Raw genomic sequence first — 23,373 nt, forward strand, 5'->3', positions numbered from 1 at the left:
AGAGAAGGGCATGCCACCCGGCTGTTTCTGTGGATACAAATATTCTTCCTCCTCCATGGACTGGCCTGTGTGTTTGTATGCATAGACTTATTTATACATATATCCATATATTATATATAATGTGTGTATATATAACCTTATTTAGACGAATGTATACACGCATACACATAATATGTAGAATGTGTGTATATATGGACGTATTTATACACACATACGTATATATAATATATATAATGTGTGTTTAGTATTTAATGTAAGCGTTGGTTATTTTCTACAACATTTGTGCACGACCATTGTGGACACGTGCACATGCAATTGAAGCCTTGTCACCAACAGTGGCTTTTATGTACTCAATACACACGCGCGCGCGCGCGCACACACACACACACACACACACACACACACACACACACACACACACACACACACACACACACACACACACACACACACACACACACACACACACACACACAGCTTTGAAGGCCCACTCTAAGCAGCAATAGAGAATCAACAAGCGCTTCTCTTTGCTGTTGTGTGTTTCTCTTGGCTGCCACCTGTTGGCCCAAACTAGTACTAAAACACATACACGTGTACACACACACAAACACGTACACGCGAACAAGCACACATAACAATAAGCACACTAATGAAGGAGTATGGGGTTTAATAAACGTAGAACTATTAAATCTGTGAATCTGAAGAACACCTGACATCACAGACAGCTGCTCCTTCCTGTTGTAAGAAAACTTTGGTACTTTTTTTCTGTTGATCCTCATGTTTTACTTCTACACTCTGTATACTTGAACTGTGAGAAGGACCAAGTGTACTTCCAACACTCTCTGTACTTTTATTTTGAAAGGACCACTGGTAACTACTACGTCCTGGGTACTTTTACTGTCAAAGGACCAAGTGTACCTCCTACACCTGGCTGCTTTTACTTTGAAATGACCATTGGTAGTTACTACATCATGGGTACTTTTACTGTCAAAGGACCACTGTTAACTACTACATCCTGGGTACTTTAACTGTCAAAGGACCAAGTGTACCCCCTACACCTGGCTACTTTTACTTTGAAATGACCTCTGGTAACTACTACATCCTGGGTATGTTTACTGTCAAAGGACCACTGGTAACTACTACATCCTGGGTACTTTTACTGTGAGAGGATCACTCCAATCTGGGACTTTTACTGTGAAAGGACCCTGCAACGCTTCCTCACCCTAAAACGACTACACCCTGGGTGTTACCCCCCTCCCCCCATGTTGTAGACATTGCCATGGTGACAGGAAAGAGCTAGCTGCTCTCTGCTAAATTTATGTAACTCCCTTTGAAAGACCAAATTGCATCGCCTTTGTTAGTTTAGTCTGCAGAGTTCATCGTGGCCTGCCATGTGTGTCTGGTGCCGCGCAGGAACAGATGACGTAACGATTATGTCCGCTTGACATGTATAAAGGTGGAAACATTAATGCCTACTCTATTCAACATGTGCTGTTCTTGGTGCCTATTATACAAAATCTTAAACCTGGCGATATGTCTGAATATTTTCTATTGTAATATTTACATGAAAGGGATGCATAATTCCCAATCATGCACACTTATTCACAGATTATTATATTATACGTGAATCTGAAAAAATATTTTAAGTTCAATAATGCCATGACTGATATAAACTGATTATATATATGAAAAATGATTTACCATTAATTCTATGCATGGGTAACATCATGGTGGTAATGTGCTGCCCTCTGGTGGTCATACAGTGTAAATATAAGGTAATCCATCTTGGGTCAAAATGCTAACTGGGTAGGGGAACTGAATGCAGAATTCTGCTTTCACTTTATCCAATCAGCTATTAGAGCGAAGATGGCCGCGGGGTAAATAAGATACTAAGATAAGGTTACAAAATCTCAGCTCAACCTGCTTGGCTACTCTGTAGCTGCATGTTTTATTTTGTTAACCCTTCATATAATAACAAAATGGCCCTGACGGGAATCTCAATATTTATACTTATATCTTCTGTTTGACACTTTGATCCAAAGTGACCCGCAGTACCTTCAGATCCATGTCTTTAAGGAGCAGTTAGGGTTTAGGGGGCGTGGCTCTAGCATATAGTTAGGGGGCGTGGTATTCATCTACAGTTAGGAGTTACGGGCGTGGTTCTAGTCGACAGGAGTGAGTGGCTATAGTCTACAGTTAGGAGTTAGCGGACATGGCTCTAGTCTGCAGTTAGTAGTGAGTGGCTATAGTCTACAGTAAGGTGTTAGGGGACATAGTTTGAGTCGACAGTTAGGAGATAAGGGCTGATTATGGTCCCACGTTCACGCAACGCAAGGGGTTACAGACCCGTTACGTCCTTGCGGACCCTCCTAGCGTCCACCGCAAGGGCCTGACGTGCGTCTTTCAGAAATCACAGCAAGGGCTGTGATTGGTCCGCTCACTAAAATCGGACTCAGAACCAAAACAGGTTCACGACTGCGTCGAAGCGTGTGCGTTTTCCTTGCATTGCGTTACGTGGGAACATAATCAGCCCTTAAGGGGACATGGCTCTAGTCTACAGTTAGGGGGCGTGGCTATAGTCTACAGTTAGGAGTTAGGTGCGTGGCCCTAGTTAGGAGCAGTGTTTGTAATAATGCCATTTAAAATAACGCCGTTAGGTAACGCCGTTATTTTTTCAGTAACGGGGTAATCTAACTCATTACTGTTTCCGTCGTTACAACGCCGTTACCATTACTGTACGTTAATTGCGGTGCGTTACTATGAATTGATTGAATAACCTGCGTAATCCGAACGCACCCCTGGCTCCAAACACAAACTGCTAGTGAGGAGACCGGGTGGGTTAACAACGAGATAAGCGATTATGATAAGCTAAGGCAGAGTCATGTTTCATGGTAGCCAATCGTGTTAGTGTTTTTACACACAAGCCAGGACACGCACGCCACACACACACACACACACACACACACGCAAACGCACACACCAAACAGATTCGATGAAGCAGCAGAAATGGCGAGTCCGGAGCAATCCGATGAAAAGTTGGCATTTTCTGTAGTATTCGGCAGATGTTCCACAGCCTTTGCAACTAAGCAAATAAAAATTTAGTTGGAATTATATCTTGAATGGGCATTTCAACCATTAACACATCAAGGCCAAGTGAAAACTGCTCAGAAAAATCCAAATTCTTTGACATATAGCAACTTTCTTTTTTTACAGTAACGCAAATAGTTACTTTCCCTGGTAACTTGTTATTTTTATAACTATAACTAATTACTTTTTTAAAGTAACGTTCCCAACACTGGTTAGGAGTTAGGGGCCGCAGCTCTAGTCCACAGTTAGGAGTTAGGGGGCGTAGCTCTAGTCTACAGGTAGGAGTTAGGGGCCGCAGCTCTAGTCTACAGGTAGGAGTTAGGGGGCGTGGCCCTATTCTACTAGTATAGGTTAGAGGGCGTGGCGCTGGTCTACTGGTAGAGGTTGAGGGTCGTGGCTCTAAAATCGAAAGTGCTCATATCGGACCAGCATATATTCCCACCACAATATTAATATAGTATGTGTGTGTGTGTGTGTGTGTGTGGCTGGTGTGTGTGTTCTTGTAGGGTATGAAGGGTATAATGAAACAGCCAGCAGCCTCGATACTGAGACACAATCACACACTCTCAGTAACTCTTTCACTCCCTCACTCACTCACTCACTCACACAGAAACACACGTCAAAAATCAAACATGTGCTTACACACATTCACTCAACTTCACACACAGTTTATGTGTGTGTGTGTGTTTGCACAGGTATCTAATTGTGCTGATACCATCAAAGCTATAACACCTCAAAGATAAAGAGCCATTCATACACGCACGCACGCACACACACACACACACACAGAATACGTCACCCCTATCCATTTAATACTCGACAGTGTGTGTGTGTGTGTGTGCGTGCGTGTGTCTTAAGTGAAATTTAATATTTCTCGGTTCAAATGACGAAAGGGAGAATAATCGTATTTGGACGGACAGACAGAGGACACACACGTCACTTACAGATGTGTTAGAGAAGTGTGTATATCTGTGTGAGAGAGAAGGGAGAGGGAGAGATGGAAGAAATGAGATGGAGAGGAATGGAAGAAAGGGAGTGAGAGAAAGATAGAAGGACAGAAAGAAAGAGAAAAAAAGAGGGATGGAAGGAGAGAGAGAAAGAGAGGGATTAAGGGGAGTGAGAGAGAAAGAGAGAGGGGGGATGGGGTAACAATAGGAAATGTGATATTTGAATGCATTTTTTGTCTGTAGTTATGAATGAGTGATTGTCACACGCACACACACGTACATACACACACGCAAGCTTAAGCACACATATTGGTGTGCACAATAAAGGAACGTGCACAGCTCACGAATGTGCAGGTATAAAGTAAGGTATGTCTCTCTCACACACGCACGCACACACACACACACACACACACACACACACACACACACCAAGTGTGTGTGTTAGAAACATGAGAAGAAAGGAATTGTGGAAGTGGTTTGTGTGTGTTTAGGATGTAAGAACGGGAAAGTGATTTCTCTCTCGCTCCCTCGCTGTATCGATGGGCGCATTAACAAGTATCGGTGCTTGCGCGCGTGTGTTGGAGTGTGAATGGGAGGGAGGGGGGTGGCAGGTGGATTTTTTAATGGTTAGTGCCCATTGGTTCAACCCACAAAAACACACGCACGGGATTAAAGGTCGGGGCGGGGAGTGCGCGAGGCAGGTATAAACGGGTGCGGGTCTCGAGAGGACCAGTCAGTCCGCAGCATCCTCTGAATCCGGCGGTCGAGCAAGCCCAAACCTCCCACTTGGGGAACTGCCTCAACTCGGATCGTTCACCTTGACTTTATAATCATCCGCCGACGACCGGGCTTCCACCTGGGCTTTCTTCACGGACATTCATATATTATATCATAATCGTTTTATTCTCCGGAACTTCTTTTGGATTTTCTTTCCGTCTTTAGAAAAAAATGAGGGCCGTTTGGGCTCTATTCTCCCTCGTGCTTGTGACGAGATGGACCGGCGGAGAGGCGCGTGTCAAGCTCAACTCCATCAGAACCATAATCTTACGGGAGACCCACGCGCTGCCAGTGAACCGGACCACAAGCCCCGTGACCGGCGCAGACTTTGCAAAGGTAAATAATGAACGATACGAATACACGAACAAGTTTATTTTATTTTTATTATTCAGGAAAGTATTAAAGGTAACACACTTACAATTTAAAAAAGGGGCTTGACTCAGTATAAAACTGATTTCCAGCAGGTTCCTTTTCTATACAATAAAAACATATTTTTCTGTGTTCCTTTTTATGTATCCTAAAAGATCTCTCTTTCTCACCCACTCTCTGTCTAGCTCTACCAGTGCATCAGTGACCTGGAGTGTCATGAGGGCAGCTACTGCCACGCGCCATCAAAGCGGTTTTTCTACTCCCGCTGCAAGGCCTGCCGCCAGAGGAAGAGACGTTGCCAAAGGGACGGAATGTGTTGTGCCGGCCATCGCTGTAGCAACAGTAAGAAATTAACTTTAAAAAATGTATTGATGAATGATGGAACGTGTAAATATTGGCTCAATGTATATAAGTACTGCAATGCAGACCAACATAGTGTCACAGTACTAACTCTCTCTCTCTCTCTCTCTCTCTCTCTCTCTCTCTCTCTCTCTCTCTCTCTCTCTCTCTCTCTCTCTCTCTCTCTCTCTCTCTCTGTCTCTCTCTCCCTCCCTCTCTCCCAGACATGTGTGTTCTGGATAGCTCCCTGGCCCAGAGCATCCAAGATGAGGAGCTGATTCCAGAGAAGAGGCCATGGAAGATGAGAGGAGCTGTCTCCAAGCTTCCCTCTGTCCGAGGTAAAACGCTCCTCCTCCTCGTTCCTCCCTCTCCTCCTCTCTCCTCCTCGTCTCTCCTCTCTCTTCCTCATCTCTCTCCTCCTCCTCCTGCTCCTTTTCCCCTGCCCTCCTCCTTGTCCACGGACCAGAGAGGGTCCGTGTTTGTAGAGCAGGGGGTGGGCTTCAGTGTGGCCGAGGGACCCAACCACACAATAAAAGCACCCATTCTGGGTCCCGAATGGTCGTAATCAAACCGGAGAAGGGCGTTCTGAGAGTCCAGGGAGATTTACTGTGTGTGTGTCTGTGTTTGCGTGTGTGTGTGTGTGTGTGTGTGTTTCAGGCCAGGTAGGAGACATGTGCCTGCGCTCCACAGACTGCTCCCTGGGCTTGTGCTGCGCCCGACACTTCTGGAACCGCATGTGTAAGCCTGTGCTGCAGGAGGGCCAGGTGTGCACGCGGCAGCGCCGGAAGGTTCAGCACCTGGAGATCTTCCAGCGCTGCCAGTGCGGGCCGGAGCTGAGCTGCAGGACCGTGCGGCAGGAATCCCCCCCGGCCACTTCCCCTTCCTCATCGTCATCGTCCTCTTCATCCGCATCCGCCTTGTCATTATTACCATCGCCACCTTCCTCTTCCTCCCATGCCCGCCACGCCTCCCCCCACACATCTCTCCTGTCCAGCTCTTCGTCGTCCTCACCGTCATCAGCGTCATCCTCGGCTGTGAAGACAAGACTTCACATATGTCAGAGAAACTGAGAGAGAGAGGGAGGGAGGGAGGGAGACAGTGAGAGAGGGAGGGAGGGAGAGAGAAAGAGAGAAATATAGAGACAGAGAGTGAGAGTTAGAGAGGGGGAGACAAAGATAGAGGGAGAGAGAGAAGATGTTTAATACATATCCAGTTCAACAGGCAGACTTTAGGAAGCAAGTTGCTTCCTAAGTTTATGTGTGTGTGTTGGGGAAGGGGGGGGAGGGGGCTTAGTATCAATTACTTGTTAAGAACTCATCTCCATGACAACACAGCTGAAACTGGGACCACCCCACTAAGTGATGTTACTCCCCTCGATTTGAGCATGCATGTGAGTGTGTATGTGTAAACATTTTATTATTTTAAAGTTATAGAAATCCTTTTATAATAAACAGATGTTTGCTACTCAACGGTCGTTGTGTCCTTTGACTCTGAAAGGAAACATTCACTGCCCATAAATGTCATGTCGTATGGATGATTTGCATAATGTGTTAAATCTGCTTGCTTCTGGGCTGTAACAGTATCATGTAGCTAAGATCTAAGAACAATGTGTATTTGTGTGCGTGTGTGTGTGTGTGTGTTTGTGTGCATGTGTGTGTGTGTGTTTGTGTGAGTGTGTGTGTGTGTGTGTGTGTGTTTGTGTGAGTGTGTTTGTGTGTCTGTGTGTGTTTGTGTGTGTGTGTGTGCGTGTGTGTGTGTGTGATATCAATCTTTGTATGTGTGGATGGCTGTGGGCATCTCTGTTGTTAGTTGAGGGAGGTTTACATAAGACACACACACGCACGAACACACAATGTTCTGTGCACCCGCACTTTGATAGTGTGTGTGTGTGTGTGTGTGTGTGTGTGTGTGTGTGTGTGTGTGTGTGTGTGTTATCTAACAATAACGGTAAGTCCCCAGTTGTTCCTTCACAAGGCCTGAGGACCTGGGTGACATCACAACCCCCTCATTATGACCAAACACCATGAGCCAGCAGCTGCCTCACATTAGTATATAAAGTAGTCTGTAACTGGTTTTACTGGGAGAAGCCCAGTACAACCGCAGTATGCTACTGGTTACAATGGGAGCTGACCAATACAACCACAGTTTGCGTTGTTATTCTGCGAGCGCCCTAGTGCAACCACATGCCTTTTACTGGGAGCTGCCCAGTCCAACCACAGTTTGCTCCTGGTTGCAATGGGAGTTGACAAATATAACCACATCAGGGGTCGAGTTAGGTGGGAGCCAGTGGGAGCTGAGCTCCCATAGAGAGAGGTCTGGCTTCCATGAAAGCAGCAAACTCAAATATCTGTGGGGTCTCTGAAAATACAGCAGCATAATATTTTAATTACAAATAAAGCTATTTTCCCTTACACATACAGAGTAATATTGATAATAAGTAAGGGATAATGTATAGAACGCTGGCCATTATCTTGAAAATAATCCCCAACGGGGCGAACCGGACACCGACGCGAAGCAGAGGTGTCTTCTTCGACCTGAAGCATTATCCCGCTTATTACACGGCTACTTGCCAAAATGAAAAAATAATTTCACACGGTGTGTATTTTTACAATTTATTTGTCGCCATACGTAGTGTTGATCAGCAGAGAAATAGTTGGGGTTAGTCACCGTCACCGTCTTTGACGTCACCGCCAAAGACGGTGACGTCGCTTAGCAACCGAATACGGTGGGGTTGATAAATTACCGGACTAATTGACGGACAATGACGGACTGGGCGGTCTTGCATTCTGGTCAGTCTACATTGTTTTGTAGCCAAATTTCTTATTCAGATGATGAAAATTTGCATGGTTTGAAATAAAACAAATAAACCTGTATTTTCATTCTTTGATTATTTGTTTGCAAAAGTTTAAATGAAGCAATGACTTCTTGGGATTTCAAGACCGAATCGAGTAGGCTAGACCGTGTCTGCGTGTTTGGGGTTGTTGGAAGTTGGAAGCAATACTGTGGAAGTTGGAATTTGGAACCTATACTCTGTCGCCATCAGTGATGACGACATCACTGATGGCGACATCAGTTGGAAGTTGATCAGTGATGGCGCCATCAGTAATGGCGCCAGAGAAAGGTCCTTATGAACTTGGATTCGGATGACAGGGTTGCGGAGAAGACCAAGCTCCTTGTACTTTGTTAACTGCATGACAGTAAGACATGTTTTTATTATGGAGCGGCTGGCTCTGATGATCTATTGATTTTGCATTGGGGTTGTGCATTGATATGTCCATGTTTTGGTGCAGTTGATTAACACATTTAAGTTCAAGTTCACCATCACTGGGGCTATCAAAAGTGCGGATCCCAGTCCGTCACTGGATACGAAAGACGTGAATCAGAGGCAAAAAATCCACTTTCTTTGAAAGCGGATATGCATAGCAAAGGTCAATTATCAAAAAATAATTGAGGGCCGGAAGTCGGGAAGGCCTATGCAAGAGAACGGAGCATTCTACAGCATTGAGAAGAGCCGTGTAATAATAGCCTTTATTACATGGCTATTCTCAATGCTGTGGAACAGCACTGATCAACACTACGAATGGTAATTGTAGAAAGACACACCGTGTGAAGTTATTTTTTCGTTTTAACGTCGCCGGTCATTATCGAAAATAAGCCCCTTCCCGATAATGACCGGCGTTCTATTCATTATCCCTTACATATTTACTTGAGCATCTATCGTTTTTTTCTATTTTAGAGACCCCCACATAGATGGAATCATAACTCGAACCCTGAACCACATCCAATGGTTTTACTTGGAGTTTCCCAGTACAACCACAGTCTTCTAATGTTTATACTGGGAGAGCGATTGTGCTACAATGGTGCACTTGTCTCTTTAAAAACTATTTTACAACCTCACAGATAAGGTGTCAGACAACTTTGGTTAATGTTTCACTAGAATTGATGACAAACACCCACCCACCCACCCAACCACACACACACACACACACACACACACACACACACACACACACACAGACATCTCTACTCACTTTAGTACTGTTGTTCACCTGGGCAGGTAGGTTTCCAACCTTGATAGTTCTGATCTATTTTAATTGATGGTGTTCTGTGTTGTTCTAACTAACTAGAACATGTATGAGTAGAATAGTTTGTGTTCATTAATAGAATATAAGAGTAGAATATGTAGAGATGGTTGTGATGCTGTAATGTTGAGATGTGATGATGTTGTGCTGAGTTGCGATGATGTTATGTTGAGTTGTGATGGTGTTATGTTGAGATGTGATGGTGTTAAGTTTATATATACATATTTAGATGTATATATAAATATATATAAAGTATATACTTATATACAAATAAAGAATAATGGCTGTGGGAGCAAGAGACAATGGATGCAGGAAGTGTTTTTTTTCCACACAGAAATGTTAATGGCTGAGCCAGACTCCGCCTCTGATAAGAAGCCTGCCAATAAAACCACAGCGATTGGGGAGCGCCATGGTGGCTTCTATGACAACTTGTTCAGCAACCTCATTTTTCAAGCTCGTCCAATCAGTGACGGCTCTGAGGTGCTGTCCTTGAATGTGCTGCTGCTGGGCAACAGGCAAAGTGGGAGGAGCTCTGTGGGAAATGCCCTGATTGGTCAGTGTACAAATTGAGATTCTAAGCCGTGTTTTAATTTTGCTTTTGCTCGGGCCTAACTTACGTTAATTTAAGCACCCGTACAACATTGATAAACCCTCCCCATTCCACAACGCACTTTATTACAATGAAGGTTTGAACTGCTCATTGTAATGAACGACCCCACGGGCGCTGTGATGTCATCACACAGGGGGAGAGGAGTTTGAAACTCGGCACTGGGCTTCGGACATCTCCGGGACAACGGACCGCAGGTCCAGAACCTTCCGGAGGTTCTTCAGAAGGAAGGGGGTGGAGACTGACCTCCGACTGGTGGTGACGGACAGCCCTCCCCTGCCACGCCCCTCCCAGCGCGGACCCGCAGCGTGCATGTGGGTCCCTGAGAGTGTGCACGTGCTGCTGCTTGTGGTGAGGGCCGACCTTGCTGGTGAGGACGCACAGATAGGCCGCTTTGCAGAGGTAGGACGCACACACACACACACAAGCACATACATCACAAACACACACATACCAGGGATGGAAATTAACACCCGCGACACGCCATTTGCGGGTGGATTTGTATGGTGGCGGGTGAATTGCGTCACTTCACCCGCCACTGTGTCGGGTAATACTTTCCAGTTAGGTCCGTTCAAATTTGCATATTTAATACATTCGTCATACGGCGCTGCACAGTTCCACAACCATTACTGTCAACATCCAGCCCCCTTCTTCTTCTATGCCTCTTTTGCTGAACTGCGACTGTCAACATCCGGGATAATATACCGGTAACCATAGAGATAATATGCCGGTATCAACATTCGGTATATTTATAATAAGAGATGGCGAACATCGGACAATGGGCAACACCGTGACCGGCTGGTGTTTGACGGGACGAGCCAGACAATGTTCTGTGCTCTCTGTCGTAAACATGCTTCGGATGGCCACAGGTCCAATAGTTTTGTGAGTGGGACACAAAACCGGAAGAAAAAAAATTGGAAGCCGTGAAGGACCACGAGTCCTCAAAAAGTCACCTTCACGTTTTGAAAATTGCCAAGGGAAAATCAGCGCCTGACACCACGACAGCGATGAGGACGCTCGTTAGCCTCACAACAGCCCAGCATGATAGAATGGCTCTACTATTTCGAAATGCACACGCAATTGCTAAAAAGGGAAGGCCATTTCAAGACTTTGAACGGCATTGCACGTAAGTTAATTTTTTATTTTCTATTAGGCCTTATGCAATAGTTTGTTGCTGTCGAAAAACTAGCATGTTGGGTAACCTTAGAGCTCTGCTCACTTGTTTGGCAAACAGCTGCTCTCTGTCAGTCTGGTCAAAACACATGTCAAGTGTGTGTGCTAAGACATAGGGCTGTCCCGAATACCATTTTACAGACTGTGGCAACCCGTTTCCCCGATTGTCAGATACCCGGTAGGAATAACGCGGAAAGCAGGGGTTAAAGCCGCAGTCAGCGTTTATTTCGACAGAATGAATAGTCTGTATACTCGTGCTAGGGTCTCCGTGAGCCTCTAGATCGCCGGCGTGGTGCGGAATCCCTCCGTGTCGCTTCGCCCTTCTCCCGGTCTAGCGAGTACTCCCGCCGTGTCACTTGTCCGGCGCTGTGCGGAATCCCTCCGTGTCGCTTCGCCCTGGTGCGTACTCCCTCCGCGTCCCTTGCTGTTCGCCCGGTCTGGTGCTTACTCCCTTTGTGTCCCTCTCCCTGTGGTGCTGACTCTCTCCGTGGCACTCTCTCCGTGGCACTCTCTCGTTGGTGCGGTCTGGTGCCCCTTTTTATGCCGACTCCTGGTCCATTCCCTTCCTCCGGCCAGGTGTCCCCGATTGCGCTGATTGGGGGGAGAGACGTGGTGCTCTCTGTCGCCGGCTGGAGGGTGGCGACAGTAAACCGGGTCTACTGCGTGTCCTCGGACCCGTCCGGTCCGAGGTCCAGCGGCGGGATGCCACACTCCTCCACCGCTTGCTCAGGCCCCTGGTCTTCGGTGAACCCGCTCAGGCAGGCATCCCGGCGTGACAGGGCGTCGGCGTTCCTGGCTCCGGCCATTCACTTCTGGGGGGCGTGGTTGGTGACCAGGATGACCTCCCTCCCTAGGAGATAATACCTGATGTTTCGGGGGGCCCGGAACCACCGCGTCACTCGTGCGTTGGTGTCCCTGGCTCCGGCCATCCGCTTCAGGGGGGCGTGGTCGGTGACCAGGATGACCTCCCTCCGCCCTCCACCGGCTCTGGCCTTGATAGGCACACTCGTGGTCCACTGTGATTCGCTGCAGCGGCTTGGCGGTCGACGCCTTCTTGGAGCCGGGGTCCTTGGTCACCTCCTCCATCAGGTCGTCGTCGTCGTCATCGTCGTGGCCCGTGGGTCCAGAGGGGACCAGGTGGTCGTCAGAGCTCTCGTCGGGATCTGGAGGTTTCACAGGTTTACCTGTATCAAGGAGGTCGTCCCCATCCACGTCCAGTGTGATGGTGGCTTCATTGGGGATCGACACGGGCAGGTGGTCGTCCTCAGCTTCTTTAGCGGAGTCCCTTGCTCCGACTGACGTCTCTGCCGCTTCCGTCTCTGCCTCTGCCTCCGGCTCGGTGTTGATGTCGGCCTCTGGCTCGGCCTCGAGCTCTGGCTCCAAGTCGGCCTCGAGCAGCGCCACGGCCTCTGGTTCCGGTGAGGCCGCGGGCTCAGCCTCCTCTGTTCGCCCTCCGGGGGGCGACGGAGGCCTGGTGGCCCCGTAGGCCTGTTGAGCTCCCCTCACCCCTCTGCGGGGTGGTTCTCTCCGGCTCCGGAGTTCACGCGCCGGGTCCTGTAGCCGGTGGAAGATCGGGCAGTCCTTCCCGATTAGCAGCGGCACCGGTAGGTGGGGTACGATCCCTGCCCGCGTCGTGAATACCCCGTGCGGGGTCCGGATGACGACGTGGCAGGTCTCGAACGTCCGGGTGTCCCCGTGTATGCAGGTCACCTCTATGGGTGCGCCCTCCTTCCCGCCCGCCAAGTCGGGGCGGAGGAGAGTGACCAGGCTGCCGGTATCCACGAGGGCCTGCGTGTCCCGGTTCATCACCCGCGCCGGTATGGTCGGGCTTCCTGACGTCCCCTGCGCCCAGCAGGTCGCTCGCATGCATGGCTGCGTCTGCTGCCGGCGTGGCTCGTCTCGCGGCCCCTCCTCCCACGGCCTCGCCTCCCGCGGCCTCATCTCGGGCCGCGTCGTCTCTGGCGGCGTCGTCTCCGGCGGCGTCGTCTCCGGCTGCAACGGGGCGGCGGTTGCGGCGGCGGTCGCGGCGCTTAGTTCGGTGAGCCGTAGTACGACCTCGTAGAGCAGGGCCAGACTCTCCGTGGTCTCCCGCTGCTGCTGCTGGGCGGGCGTCGCCGCGGTCCCATCCGGGTTCTGCATGCCGGCTGAAGGGGGTTCCCTCACAAGACCGGCCCGTAACGCGGTCGAGTTGCCTGCATTCTCCACCATATGTGGCAACCCGTTTCCCCGATTGTCAGATACCCGGTAGGAATAACGCGGAAAGCAGGGGTTAAAGCCGCAGTCTGCGTTTATTTCGACAGAATGAATAGTCTGTATACTCGTGCTAGGGTCTCCGTGAGCCTCTAGATCGCCGGCGTGGTGCGGAATCCCTCCGTGTCGCTTCGCCCTTCTCCCGGTCTAGCGAGTACTCCCGCCGTGTCACTTGTCCGGCGCTGTGCGGAATCCCTCCGTGTCGCTTCGCCCTGGTGCGTACTCCCTCCGCGTCCCTTGCCGTTCGCCCGGTCTGGTGCTTACTCCCTTTGTGTCCCTCTCCCTGTGGTGCGGACTCTCTCCGTGGCACTCTCTCCGTGGCACTCTCTCGTTGGTGCGGTCTGGTGCCCCTTTTTATGCCGGCTCCTGGTCCATTCCCTTCCTCCGGCCAGGTGTCCCTGATTGCGCTGATTGGGGGGAGAGACGTGGTGCTCTCTGTCGCCGGCTGGAGGGTGGCGACAGTAAACCGGGTCTACTGCGTGTCCTCGGACCCGTCCGGTCCGAGGTCCAGCGGCGGGATGCCACAAGACTTAGAATACTCGTTGGATATTCCGAGCGAGTATTCCAATACTCGTTCAAAAACAACATTAATAATTGAACAGTAAAAAGTCGGGGTTCCTTACTTTGCTGTTGTTCCGTTCCAAATCAGCTGTCAACTGTGCCATCAGAGCCCTTACAGGAGCTTATCAATTCATCCCGTAACGTGCATATAAATCCATACAAAGATCCAATGTTTAGTCGTTTGTGTCCATATTAAATCCATCATTGACCGGGTATTCCTTTGACAAAAGCCAGTCTGTGAATGTGCAATAGCAGGGCTGCATAGCGAACGTACACAAACAGATACACTAACGAGTTCCTATATATATATATATATATAGTTTAATATATTCTGACGTTTTTCAATGTGTCTTGCACTTATTAAGTCATTGTTTCTTGTTCTTGTTTCTTCATGGCCTGTTTTCAAATGTTTAATTTCGAATGCATGGGCAGAGTATGAGTCTTCCTATACCGAGAGGATAGATCTGTTGCATTATAGGGGCAGATTTCATTATACATCTGGTTGAATTGAAGAAATTAAAAGGCCAGTGCACTGAAAGAACAAATGTTCCTATTGACTTATGATGGTGTAGCCATGTTGTTTTATTGTTAATATGTCAATTTGTTTTTTATTGAAAATACTTTGTATAGATGAATTATCCCCAAACTTGTCATCGTAACACCTTTGAAATAAACATGACTTAACATGGCAGATACCTGTGTATTGTTTATCATATGCGGTAAGAGTGTAACATTTTCAACTCAGTTCCTTGGTAGTGCCTACTTACAGTAAAAATCACTTCTGATGGAAAAAATGATGTGTATGAAAAACACTTTTCTTATCTAGTGTTACTATTATATTGTTTTAAATGTCCGCATATATTAAAAAAAATATATAGCGTGTAAAAAGTGGCTGGTAAAAAAGATGAGTGGCTGGTAGATTTTTAAATCTACCAGCCACAGTGGCTGGTGGGCAAAAAAGTTAATTTTCATCTCTGACACATACATACACATAAACACACACAAATGCACGCAGGCATGCACCTACACACACACACACACACACACACACACACACACACATTCACACACATGTACACACACACAGATATATGCTGTATATACTTTTTTCATGAAATAAGTGTGTGTGTTTGTGTGTGTGTGTGTGTGTGTGGGGGGGGGGTGGGGTGTCTGTGTGTGCGTGTGTCTCTGTGTGCGTATGCCTTTGTGTGAGTGTGTGTTTTTGTTTGTATAGTCCCTGGGGGGTCCAAGGTGGTGTCACCATGCTGTGTTAGTTCTTACACATGCTGACCGCCTGAAGGTGGCGGGTTTAACTCCCGCGAGCTACCTCAGCCAGGCACCTCCTTGGCTAAGAACCCTGGCCGACATGGTGGGAGGTGGGGCCGTATACATGGACAACAGCAGTGATTGGCCGGTGACCAGCGGAGCTCCGTTGAGGGAAAGAGTGTTGAACCTATCAGCTCACAACCATCACTCTGTCCTGATGACAACCAGACTAAAGACCTGATATAATGTCATTCACCGTCATGTAAACAATGTTTACATTGATATTGTTACTTTAAATTTGATATTTATTAGGTCAGTGCAGGTTTTGGTGATAAATAGATATACATTTTTACGAGTTACGAAACGAATAAAATCATGTATTCTCCAACTGAATTTTGTTTATGTTTGTATTCATTTCTTAATTATGTCTATTTTATTTTCATTTATAATGACCTAACTGACCTGGATAAAACACATGTCTTGGTTGGAACAGACGCAAAATATTGTTTTTGAATTTTCGTAGCTGAAATTCTCTGCGCTTTTCTCCGTTCATAATTCTAGTTCTTGTTTGTGTCGCTCTCCAAATATGAGGATTAATATGAAATGTAATCTACATATCAAACATTCATAGACAAAGAACAACAGCATAGATGAAAAAATGCTTTTATTCTTCTTCCGTGGTATCTCTGGTGAGTATCTAGTGGTTGAACAGTTTCTTCTTCTGCGGTATCTCTGGTGAGTATAGTGGTTCAACAGTTTCTTCTTCTGTGGTATCTCTGGTGAGTGTTTAGTAAATGAACAGTTTCTTCTTCGGTGGTATCTCTGGTGAGTGTCTAGTGAATGAACAGTTTCTTCTGTGGTATCTCTGGTGAGTGTCTAGTGTATGAACAGTTTCTTCTTCTGCGGTATCTCTGGTGAGTATCTAGTGGTTGAACAGTTTCTTCTTCTGTGGTATCTCTGGTGAATGTCTAGTGAATGAAGAGTTTCTTCTTCTGTGGTATCTCTGGTGAGTATCTAGTGTATGAACAGTTTCTTTTTCTGTGGTATCTCTGGTAAGTATCTAGTGTATGAACAGTTTCTTCTTCTGTGGTATCTCTGGTGAATATCTAGTGGACGAACAGTTTCTTCTTCTGTGGTATCTCTGCTTTGTATCTAGTGGATGGAACAGTTTGTGAGAGTAGGGATTCGACACAAGCCCTTCCCCTTCACCTCAAACCACGCCCCCTTGTAGCTAGCCACGCCCCTCCCATCAGTCTGCAGGTCTGGCTGAAGAATTTCCCAGACACGGTCCTTAGAAACCAGCTCTCTGTCTGGTTCACCTGCACACACACACACACGCACACACACACATATACATACAAACAAACACAATGGAAATTAAACATAGAAATATTGACTTATTATGTTGTCACATAATGTCACAGATACAAAATACTAGTTGATAACTTGTACTAGTGGTTGCTACAGTGTCAACATGGTTACCAGGGTAGTTGTTAAACGTGACTCTGTCGCCAGGGATGGAGCCAGGGGGCGGGGCTAACATCTCTATGTTGTTGTCGGAGGTGGAGCAACAGAGTAGGCGGGCCTGCGAGACCACGCCTTTCAGTTTACAGGGTCTCACGTTACACAGCACCACAACCAGATTACCACAGAGCTGAAGAGAGACATAGAGACACAGGGAGGGAGGGAGAAAGAGAGAGAGAGAGAGAGAGAGAGAGAGATGAATGGATGGACAGATGGACGGAAGAACGGATGGATGAATGGATGGACAGACAGACAGACAGACAGATAGGGATGTACAAAAATGATGTGACAGATATAATACCTTTATCATATGTGTATTTCTACCATGGCCAAACAATCCTAGAGTTGTGCATTATCTTGTCATGGAATATCCCATACCCGTGTGTGTGTGTGTGTGCGTTACCCCCTCTATGTGTTTGTGTGTGTTTGTTTCACCTCCTCTACGTCTTGCTTCTGGTTCAGTTTGCTGACCACAGTGCGAGGGGCGGGCTCTCCGAGCTCCACCACCTGGACGGACAGGGTCTCGGCCAATGGGTGTCTCCGGATGCTGAGCACCCGACCAATCCGGATGTCAAGACGAGAAACATCCACCCGTGGCTCCTCCCCCAGAGACAGAGTGTCTGACTTTGGTCGGGCTGAGAGAGATAGTCAAGAACTTTACTAAGCGCCCCTGTTTTGTCCAGTCATGCATCTGGGTGGACATCTCCATTTGTGATGTCACAAATGGGATATTGAAATGGCTCGGGATGTCAAATCAACATCCTATCTGTTGGTCGAGCAGAGGATCTCAAAAAGACGAAGTAGTTGAACCATAAATAGATGGAGAGAACGTCTCTGGGTGTACTCACCTCGCCTCTCTCCTCTCCTCCTTCTCCCAGGTCTCTCCACTCGCTCCTCCAAGGCAGAGGCAGGAGACGCGGAGTCTGACTGACGGACAGGCAGGCTGGGGGCGGGCTTAGCAGTGGGCGGGACTGGGGCGAACAGAGCCTTGGCTGACAGACAGACGGACAGAGAGGCCGAGGGACAGACAGACGGAGAGACATATATAGAAGCAGAAAAGAGTGGAAGAAGAGGAGCAAAAGGAGGTAGATGAAAGAGGGGCTAGTGGTTTAAAACCCCAGAGCTGTGATATTCAAGGACAACATGCTGGTTAAATTTGGTTTGTGTGTGTGTCTCTATGTGTGTGTGTGTGTGTGTGTGTGTTTGTGCGTGTGTGCGTGTGTGTGTGTGTGTGTGTGTAAATGGTACCTATCTTCCTCTTGTTCTTCTCCTGCAGCTGGACTCTAAGGTCGGCGATGTCATTCTTCAGCCTAGCGTTCTCCACCAACAACTTCTTCTCCTCGCGCACTGAAGCCTGAAGAACTAACACACACAGACACACACACACACACATAGTTTTTTCTCCAAGTCGGTAGTTTGTCTTCAGCAACGATGCTTCCCCTCCACCACAGGGGGGCAGCATTAAGTCACTGTCCAGATCATACGTTTTACATCAGGATCCCAGCATGTGGGTCGGGACCCCACTTGGGCTCACCTGCATTCCACTTACATGTGGATATGTGAAGACACATTGTTGGTCAAAATAATCAAGTTACAAGCGTCTCATGAAGGTCCAGCACATACCGACAGATCAGTGATTATGCTAAAGTGGTCCACACGTGTTTTCAACAATGCATTCCTCTTCCTCATTCCTTCCGCTAGTGTCGGGGCAACCCTGGGATTGTTGACCTTTCGCAGTACGTCCAATCAGATTACAGCTTTGTTGGATGTTCTACAACCAACGCAATGGAAACACCAAGGGCTTCCTCAACCTGAATAAATGTTTGCATGGCTTTATGAGTCCAATACCCTGAAGTCCCAGCTGTGGGCCGGCTCTTCTGAATGCCCCACCTAGCGTCGGACACGCCGCTGGACGGCCATCATGTGTTGACCGTGTTAGTATGCTCCCCTTAGCATTCCTTCACTTCCATTGTTTGGGGTCATGCTCAGGGCTGGGGTCATAAGAGGGGAGCATACACCGGTGTACAAGTTTCTAAGAGATACGACGTGTGTCTGTGTCTTACGGGCTTTCTCCCTGATCAGCAGGACGTTGGTCTTAAAGTAGTCCAGGATCTGCTCACTGTCATCCGGGTCCAGCTTGTGGAGCATTGCTGCAAAGCTGGGCGAGAGACATGGAAAAACACCATGAAAACACAGACTCTCCCACTCCCTCTCGCTCGGTGTCTGTGGATGATGGTATCGGAAATGAAATGTAAATCGCCTACATAAACACACACCCTCTCTCTCCCACATTCACACAAACACACACATTCTCTCAGACACATACACACACACCTACGCACACCCAGGGCATTTTTTGCATACTGGTGGCGAGAGACATATTTCTGACGTGAATCACAGCTGGATATGAGATCAACATTTTAATATTGCTACAAAAAGTGCACGGAAGTGCGCACGGACACGCACACACCCACAGACCCTCGCTGAAACACAATCAACCCACACAGCTACACTACATCAGGTCTTTCACAATGAGGCTTTACATAGCCGTGTGTGTCATACAAGTGTGTGTGAAGTGGAGGGGTGGAGGTGTGTTTGGGGAACATTCTGCGCACAAGGTGTCACACACACACACACACACACAAGCACACACACACACACACAAAGAACGGTTGATATCAACCAAATTAAGCTAAGTCAAATGACATTGCACCAGATATTAAATGCCATCACTCACTGGGACAAGACAGTTAGTTGTATTGGCCCTACAACGACAGATGAGTACCTGAACACAGCCAACCACAACTAACTACGGGCTCAGTGAGAAACAGGCCGCTACAGGCAGACCTGGCAGTGCAGATAGGGTATAGTCAACTTATTCAAGATAGAAATAACTCTCCTATGAGAGAGAGAGAGAGAGAGAGAGAGAGAGAGAGAGAGAGAGAGAGAGGGTTAACAGGTGCAAGAAGACTTTCTTTAAATATAGTCTACGGCTGCTCGGATGTCAACACACACAGACACACATACACAAACACACACACACACACACAGAAAAACACTCAGCAGTTTTGTTTCATAGAAGTGATACACATTCTATGTTCATTTTCGACACCACACACATCAACCACATAAAAACAAAAACAAACTTACTGTACAGATATAGGCACACAGTACACTCACATTTTCATCCCAACAATCACAGTCTTTCTCTCTCTCTCTCTCTCTCTCTCTCTCTCTCTCTCTCTCGATGTCTCTTTCTGTCTCTCTCTGAGAGCGTGCAGGTGGTACCTTGGTTTAAAGATGTCTCCACTGTCAGCCATGTTGTAGGAGAGGATGGTCCGTAAGATAGTAAGATGTCTCCTCAAAGACCTTCACACAACTAACTGTACTCTCTCCTGCTCCCTGTCTACACACGCACACACACACACACGCACACAGACACAAGCTCTCTCTCTCTCTCTTCTCTCTCTCTCTCTGTCTCTGTCTCTCTCTTTCTCTCTCTCTCTGTCTCTCTCTCTCTCTCTCAGCTGTTGCTTTCTCTCACAGGCAGCCCTGATGTATATAAATTCTGCTTGAGGTCAGATGTCAAAAAAGAGTTGGCATCCACATGTCTCTCTCTCTCTTTGCTTGTGTGTTTGTGAGTCTGTTACTGGATGAAAAGAGATAACGAAAAGATGAATTCCTGATGTGTGCGAAAGAAAGACGACAGAGAGAGAAAGACGACAGAGCGAGAGAGCGAGAGAGAGCGTGGGAGAGAGAGAGAGATGTATTTGTGGACAGAGGCGCCCCTAAGTGGCTGTTATATGGTATGATACATTTAGGAACTAATCCTAATAGGGCTTGTACATCACGGTGTCACATCACAAACGCCACCATTTTGAAAGCATAGGATCATTGGAACGTTAGAAGTCATGTTTTTTAGGTAACTTAATAATGACTCATGTAACAACTCGTCATTAGAGGAATACATTGTTTAAATTGCCACAGGATTGTTCATGCGACAGTTGACTCTCCGGCGTCATCTATCTGTCATACATCTAAGTGGACATCACACGCCCACTTGTGATGTCAGAACAGGCAGATTTTCACACACTTTCACACTCACAACTGGTGGTATAATATGTCACCTTTGTAATTTGCGCCACTGCCATTACTAGGCGACACTGGGACACAAGGAGAGGTTGCGGAAACGCTGTTTATTTGAGAGCTGGCAAGATGATAAAATCAGGGCAGGTGTTGAATCATGAGGGTCAGAGCTCCCTCTAGAGTGTGTGTGCTGATGGCTGGTTCAGTATGCGTGCCCTGATGAGTAACCAGGTGTGCTGCCTCTCAACCAACCCCAGATTCAAACCAGCCAGACCCGGGCCAGGTGAGGCTACACTAACCAGCCACCAACCACATAAACACTCCACCTACAACTCCACAGAGTCCTGTTATTGTGGCACTTTATCACTCAAATGTATGGTAGTGCCATGAATTACACATTCGTCAATTAAAGATCATTTTGCAGGCCAAGAAAGTCTTTAAAAAGTCGGTTAAAATAACTAGAAAGCACATCCAAAAGTCGCGCGAGTGACTTCATAACCTTTTCTCTTCACAAGCTACGTTATGTGGAACTGGTGCCCAAATCGATTCAGAAATCTCAAAAGTAATTTATTAACATCTGAGCAAAATTCTAGCTAACAAAGTTTCAATAGCTCCTTGTGCGTCATGCTGTTATCTCGTTCGGAACGTCGGCTAGGTTGACAGCTAATCGATGAGTCAACGGGGAGGAGAGCCGGGGCTGCCAAATATGGACATGGGCGCGTCCGCAAGACCTTGCTCCTCGTTGTTTGATTGGAGGGCGAGCTGAGATCGGCGGGGCCAGGTCGAGCGCACCGAGAGTCCAACAGAAGGACCGCGAAGAAGAAGAAGAAGAAGAAGAAGAAGAAGAGGAAGAAGAAGAAGAAGAAGAAGAAGAAGAAGAAAAAGTGTAAAGACGACCTCCCTCCCGCAACAGGTGAGTGCGCGGGTTTCCACACCTGTAACTGTGTCTTCTACATTTCTTGGCAATGGAAGGTCCCACACTCATGACTATAAGAAGCACAGACGCCGTGTACCTCTCGACAGGTGTGTTGTGGTGCTTGCGTGTGTGTTTTCACGGGTTTTAAATTCCGGTGTTTGTATGGCGCGAGCCTCTTTAGCTGGCTGCCAGGTAAAGTGGCTCGGACCGTGTCCTCCCAATCCCAACACATCTGAAATACACCAAGCCCAAGGGAGATACGGTTTAAAGCACAGTGGGACACTGTCCCAATGTGTCCAATGTCCATGCATCAGGAGGATGACTGTGATGTTAGGTCCAGTAAGACTGGGCTGTGTTCGTTGTTCATGGTGGCTTTGTTGGACCGGTACTTGACTGCTCATCACTGGATCAGTATTAGCTATTTATCAGTATTAGGCTATCTCTATAGGATACAAACATTGTGTTGTTTTTTAAAAAGTTTTGTATTGACCAGGAAATATTGCGACGTTGACATACGTGAGAAAACGGACAGCTTGAAACATAACTTTTATATTATAATTATAGTAATAATTAATCACTATTACTAGAATATGTTCTCCCTATACACACACGCGGGCATGTGTGTGTGAAATCTCCTTCAGACTAGTCTGAAAATGATATTAACTAAAGTCGAACTGTCTGTGTAACTATTTCCTCACTTTCTCTTTCTTAAAAAGAATCTATCACAACGTTTCTTCCCGCCCCCTGTTCCTTTTTCGATGCTGTAAAACCTGTTGCTCCATTTCTTTACCTGTGTAAACATTAACTTTGTGGGTGTGTCAGTGACTTAAGGAGTGCCTTCCTTGGGTTACTCAAAGTCAAACAAAGCCGTGTGTGTGTGTCTGTGTGTGTGTGTGAGAAGTGGGTCAGTAACATCAGAAACCTTTTCGGTTATCGGTTCCCCTTCTGTTGAAGACAAAGGTGAGAAATGTTATTTTCTAATCAAACGATAGAGGAAGTCGCAGACAATCGTTTTCGGGGTTTCCCTTTTTGAGGTCAACGGTAAAGCGCTTTAGCTATTTAAAACATTTTCGTAAAGCATCAGTTGAGCTGTTTAACTGGTCTGACCAGTAGCGAGACACTGGGAGCTAGCAGCAGCAAGCTAAGTGGGAAGCTGTTACTCTGGGTTTGGTCGGCAGACCTCACTCACCTATCCCTGTTCCTCCCTGTCTGCAGGGCTGACTCTTCTTCCTCTCCTCTCAGGGTAACGTGTTGATTTCCACATCTTCCAGACCGGAGTAGTGGATACCAGACCAGATTAACCAATCCAACACGACACAGAAGCACCATGCCTGGTGGGGCCGCTATTTAAGTGATTGTTGAATGGTCCATCCACGGACTTCCTGTTAG

At 47.3% G+C, this 23,373-nt stretch overlaps 4 protein-coding genes across 5 annotated transcripts in view; 3 read left to right on the forward strand and 1 right to left on the reverse strand.

Moving 5' to 3' along the window:
• The window catches only part of ttc39b (tetratricopeptide repeat domain 39B), an 11,671-nt gene extending 11,098 nt beyond the window's left edge, over positions 1–573 (forward strand). The window contains exon 19 of the mRNA XM_079757837.1: positions 1–573. This exon is cut by the window's left edge and continues 552 nt beyond it. The gene's annotated coding sequence lies outside the window, so the exon portion shown is untranslated.
• Positions 574–4,982: 4,409 nt separating this feature from the next.
• LOC307090964 (dickkopf-related protein 2-like) lies at positions 4,983–6,589 on the forward strand (the record flags this gene model as incomplete). Its single annotated transcript, XM_079757772.1, has 4 exons — positions 4,983–5,147; positions 5,366–5,522; positions 5,744–5,857; positions 6,177–6,589. 4 exons carry the CDS (start codon positions 4,983–4,985, stop codon positions 6,587–6,589), a joined length of 849 nt encoding a protein of 282 aa, XP_079613898.1.
• Positions 6,590–9,937: 3,348 nt separating this feature from the next.
• Positions 9,938–15,699, forward strand: LOC307090961 (GTPase IMAP family member GIMD1-like; the record flags this gene model as incomplete). Its single annotated transcript, XM_079757769.1, has 3 exons — positions 9,938–10,154; positions 10,345–10,610; positions 15,427–15,699. The coding sequence occupies 3 exons, from the start codon at positions 9,938–9,940 to the stop codon at positions 15,697–15,699; spliced, it is 756 nt and encodes a 251-aa protein (XP_079613895.1).
• A 792-nt stretch (positions 15,700–16,491) lies between these two features.
• aimp1b (aminoacyl tRNA synthetase complex interacting multifunctional protein 1b) lies at positions 16,492–23,313 on the reverse strand (the record flags this gene model as incomplete). 2 transcript variants are annotated; one of them, XM_079758370.1, is made up of 7 exons in its annotated part: positions 16,492–16,777; positions 16,941–17,112; positions 17,418–17,617; positions 17,831–17,974; positions 18,231–18,344; positions 19,046–19,140; positions 23,174–23,313. In XM_079758370.1, 7 exons carry the CDS (start codon positions 23,311–23,313, stop codon positions 16,611–16,613), a joined length of 1,032 nt encoding a protein of 343 aa, XP_079614496.1. In that variant the 3' UTR covers positions 16,492–16,610. The 2 variants fall into 2 exon arrangements, with proteins under 2 accessions (XP_079614496.1, XP_079614497.1); XM_079758371.1 differs by lacking the exon at positions 23,174–23,313 and adding an exon at positions 20,271–20,376.
• Between the last annotated feature and the right edge of the window lie 60 nt (positions 23,314–23,373).

Source organism: Pollachius pollachius, assembly GCF_949987615.1.
Source record: "Pollachius pollachius genome assembly, chromosome: 20".
Lineage (NCBI taxonomy): Eukaryota > Metazoa > Chordata > Actinopteri > Gadiformes > Gadidae > Pollachius > Pollachius pollachius.